Source organism: Penaeus chinensis, chromosome 8, assembly GCF_019202785.1.
Source record: "Penaeus chinensis breed Huanghai No. 1 chromosome 8, ASM1920278v2, whole genome shotgun sequence".
Taxonomy (NCBI): Eukaryota; Metazoa; Arthropoda; class Malacostraca; order Decapoda; family Penaeidae; genus Penaeus; species Penaeus chinensis.
The window spans coordinates 16,667,807-16,672,806 of NC_061826.1; the positions used below are offsets into that span (position 1 = coordinate 16,667,807).

A 5,000-nucleotide genomic window follows, 5' to 3' on the forward strand; every position below is an offset into this window, starting at 1 on the left:
TAAAACTGACTTATACTATTTTGTTAATTTCATTTCTTTTTATACATATTAGAATTAACATACATTTACATGCATTTCTTTCTTAACTGATTGGTTCCAGGTTACATTACCTTCGTGCATATAAGCATTACCATACATTTACATACATTCTTAACATATTGATTCCAGGTAATATGACCCACACATCATGAAAAAAAAATTGAAAACTATAGCTTAGGACTAGAATGACAGGAATGCGCCATTATGAATAATTTGGCCAAGGGACAAGGTGACAGAAATGACTAGTCATGAGTGCACAAAACTCTTGGAAGAAGATAGGCTGAATGGGCATTTAGGAAGAGGATTTTGCATTATTTCCACAAGTAAATGAGGGTGGGATGTACCATCTATGAGACATGATTGAGGAATGCTGGCTTGAGGGAGGACACTATTTCCGTGCTCAGGGTCCCAATCATGCTTGTCGTGACCGGCCCTGCTGTTGTATTATAGAAAATTTAATAATATGTAAATATTTTAAAATTATACAACTATTGCTGTATTGATGTTACTTATTGTTATTGCACTGAGTTGTAGACTACCTAGATATTATAAGAAGTTGTGTGCTTCATGAAAATAATCTATTACCATCTTGATACAGCTGAACAAATGACAAATATAGACCTTGGAAAATGGTATTAAAGCAAAAAATGGTCATGCAGAAAAAGGGGTAATAACATCGCAAAGGGGAGGCAAGGAGTCTTGATACTACACATGAGTTTTCATGTGGGCTGGGCCTACAAACCACACACCTAGGAAAGTTGCCACACAGGTAAAACTATTGCCCATATTTTGGTCAACGTACAGGATGCGAGGCATCTAGATATAACGGGTTAATTATCAATTGTACTTCAAGGTGTATGCATTTTATGTACTCCTATACTGGGATTTACTTTCTGCTTACAGTGTACTGAAGGGTCGTTTAGCTCTTTCATATGAAATGGTAATCATAGAGTTGTAATACTTTGTTCATATGATGGTTTGATATTAGAGAAAAACAGGTCTTGAATCTTTGTCTTGGAAGTATCTTGTAATGTGTATAATGATAAGGACAGGTATTATTTCTTTGATACTCCAATAATAAATTGTTATTTAATTCATAAATTTAACATCAATCCTCACATCAGACACTTTTTTTTACTAGACATTCATAAATCTTAAATTGAGAATTAAAGAAAATTGTTAATCCCTAAAGATCAGAATTCCTTCATTCATTCAAGGATATGTTGTAATAAATGTGGTATTTATGTGTATACCTAAAACATATAGTGAAGAAATGGAAAATAGTTTGTGGCTCAGCCATGCTAGGAAACAGCTATTTGAAATGTGAAGAGGAGGTCATAGTAGAAGGGGGTAGGAGATGGGTTGTTTGGTTGGTGTAGAAGTCTCCTGCGACTTAGATTGGCTACAGGCTGAGGATTGGGTTGGAGAAGAAGCCTCTCTGAGGCAGGAAAACTACCCATCAGTTTGTAAAGCTGATACTACTTTCCGGGTGGTTTCTATATCGGTGAGTGACCCCTGCACCCTGCGCAAACCAGCACCTAATCAGAGTGTAAGCTCCGATTTTATTCTGATTTTTAGCCATGAGAGTATATTAACCCAATGGCATCGGGTATAGAAAATTATAAAAAACTCTACACTCTGGCGAACGGCGGCAACGCTCCGACTCTGAGCGCATGAATTCGGTACATCAAGCCGAATCATTGCCTCGGGGTGCTTTTGCGCGGCGCCGCTGCGGACAGCTGCACGCCTCATTTCGGGCGTATTGTTATGACGGCGATAGCCGTGACCCGTCGCCATTGGGTTAAAGAATATGCTTCTGAGAAACAAACATAATGTTTTGTGTGATCATAAAGCAAAAATGCAATCTCAACATTTGTTGCAATGGTTGGAAGTTTTAGTATAGAGTCCAGACTCTCTAATAATGCCATGTTTGTTACATTCAGTAAAACATTTGCCAAGATATCTTGAGGGTAAATCAGATTTTTTTTTTTTTTTCCATTTATTTCTTTGTTTTTCCTGTGCACAGCATCGCTAGCCCCTGCACCTGTTGGTGCAGGGGCGTGCATTACAGTCTGGGTAGAAGCTCCTGGTGCTCCTCTGTTGACCCTACCTCTAACACAAACGGCACCTCTTTCTGCTGTCAGTGATCCCGGTAACAGCATGCCATCACTGCTGTAGGGCCCATCTCTCTGCAACAAGTGGTCTTGTTGCAGTCCAGTTCCTGAGGGCATTAGCACCAGTTCTGAAGCCTCCAGAATCTCAGACAAGAGACTTACTCTGATGAACCTTTGCAAATCCTCTCCACCCAGGCCGCAATGGACAGCCCATTGTAGCAGTACGGACAGTAGACAGTATGGTGACAGTGTTGCGGTCCTTTCACTGCAAGGTCAACAACCCTGTCTTGCTGCTGCGGTAGTTGACATCACCCTTCCTCCTCATTTTGAGGACCTTGGCCATAAATTTTCTGTTCAACTGGCTGCTCCTAATGCATTTGTCTCATGTGCCTGCAACATATGAAAGAGACATGTACCAGTTATCCACAAACATCCGGAAACCTTCCTTAAGGAAGCTGACAATCTCCTTTAAATTAAACACCGCTTGCATTGATGAGGGCATGTTTGCCACAGTCCTGCCTGTTGTACATACCAAAACGAGGTGTACCCTGCTGCTTGGCTGGTACTGGCACAGAGCTTGTAGACCTTCAACTTGAACGTTGCCCTCTTGCTCGAGTTGAAGGTCTTGAAAGCTCATCGATGGCATTGTCCAGCTCTGGCACAAAGGTCGACCAGAACAAGTCGTTGTGAGCATCCATAACTTGTTGGAGCTTTCACATGTCCTCTGGGAGTGGAGCACAAAGTGGGTCAAATGGAGGTGAGTCATCAACTGGTCAAACCGATCCCTGGTCATGACCTCAGCAACAAGTTCATGACGCATGATGCAATTGATCGACCAGTTGTTGTGATAATTGGGGCAATCCACCATCCCCATTATCACGTAGATCCCAAGGTATGCAAGGACCTCCTGCCTGGAAGTGAGTGTTAACTTCCTCTTGTGAGGCTGGGCAGCAGGCCGAATACCTGTGGGAATGGAAAAAAAAGTAAATACATTCTGTTTACTCAGTGCAGCAGATATTTTCTCAATATGAATGCAAATTAAAAAGAGCACAAAAAGAATATTAATAAAACTCACCAGTTAGTCTCTTTGACAATGTGATCAAGGGGATCATCAGTGAAAAAATAGCCAAGGATCTCCAAGGGTGTGTTGGAAATGTCCAGGATAAACTTGACCCCAGGACATCCTTTAAACCTAAAACTCTTGAGGATATTCTCCTTCTGCTGCCAAACGAATCTCTTAGTCCCAGGAGCAATCCTTTGTAATAGCTTGGTGGCCAATTTGGAGGGGACTTGTCGCTGTCGAGTGTGGTATTGACCTGGGAGACCAGTTTTTCCTCCAAACTGGACACCTTGAACCACGGGTCGACAATGTCCTGCGCCCAACTCAGCGACCACTCACTTCAAGTCTCCTTAAAGGAGAGGTCGCAGAAGGTGGGAAACCAGGAGGAATAAAGAGATTGGTGCAATGATGACACCAAAGCACCTTGGTAGATGGTACCGATGATGTCAATGTTTGGGAAGGAAGAGCAGGAGCATCTTTGAATGCTGGCATTGTGAAAGCGAGTAATGAATGAGGATAAGGATAAGTCAGATATATGAAGCTGAGCCTCGCCCGGGCTATGCCACAGCAGTAACCTCCAGGTGACAATTGCAACTTCTCGCTCCTGGGCGGGGCTGGAACCGCCGACCCCTCGGATGAAAGGCCAACACATTACCACTGTACTAGCCCGGAGGCTGAATGAATGAGGTGCAAGCACCTCTATACATACAGGCAAATTCTTGCACTTGAACCTAGCAAGGAACATGGAATTAACAGTAACCTGTGAGGTCGTTAACTGTTACATGGAAAAAGGTAGCTGTAAAATGACATCTTGAAAGCAAATATGGTGACTTCAATGATGTCACTTCCTCTGCTTCATTACGTCATTTGGTGATGTAAATCTTCAGGACATAAAACTTGTGACATAGCTTACTCTACCTGTCTGTCTGTCTACCTGCCTGCCTCTATATCTATCAGTCTATCTATCTATCTCCCTTCCTCCCTCCTTAGTCTGGGCTTTTGTTTTCATCTTCATTTTCATTTTATGTCTCTTTCTCTCTTCCTCTCATTGTAATTTCCTTACTCCCTCCATCCTTATATGATGTCAAATCCAGGTAAATGGAAGTAATAATAACTTCACTTTTTATATGACTTCATGACATAACTTGGTTATTTGTGCAATAAGAAATTGTCTGGTGGCCTACATCTCTCTTGGTAATGAGAGGAGATATTGTTTTAACCCTTTAGATATGATGTAGTTGATTCAGGGTCAAAATTGTTATTGTCAGAATTAAAAGTATTTGTTATAACTTTTGAGATTTCCTTCTTTGCCAAACAGTATTAACCCCTTGGTGACAGGTGAAGAAAACTAAAAAAAGAACTCTATGCTCTGGCGATCAATGGCAACGCGTAGACTTTGAGCACGGGAGTTCGGTACATCAAGCCATAGTGCTTGTAGCACTTTGGCGTGCCGGCGCAGTGTACAGCCGCACGCCACACTTCGACGTCTATAGATGTGACCCATCGTTAAGGGTTAACTATGTCTGCATTTTTTTTTTTTTTTTTTTTTTCTTTTTCTTTTTCTGGATAGCTTTCCTTTTATCCATTCTTTTTGTTGCTGGTACAAATTATTACATTTGCAAATATGTGCTACATAATAGTCACTCATATCAGATTTTCTTATTATTTATAGATCCTGTATGCTTGGCTCGTTACCATGATGCCTTCCATGCTGTACAGTTCCATCCAGTAGAACCTGTGTTTGTAGTTACTGCAAACTCTCGTGAAGGAGTCTCCCTATGGGATGT

The 5,000-nt window shown here is 41.5% G+C and overlaps 1 protein-coding gene across 2 annotated transcripts in view; it reads left to right on the top strand.

Moving 5' to 3' along the window:
* The window catches only part of LOC125027911 (DDB1- and CUL4-associated factor 5-like), a 36,792-nt gene that overhangs the window by 14,706 nt on the left and 17,086 nt on the right, over positions 1–5,000 (top strand). For both annotated transcript variants that reach the window (XM_047617045.1, XM_047617046.1), the window contains exon 4: positions 4,886–5,000. This exon is cut by the window's right edge and continues 15 nt beyond it. In XM_047617045.1, coding sequence (XP_047473001.1) covers positions 4,886–5,000 — 115 coding nt within the window. The remainder of the gene's footprint in view (positions 1–4,885) is intronic.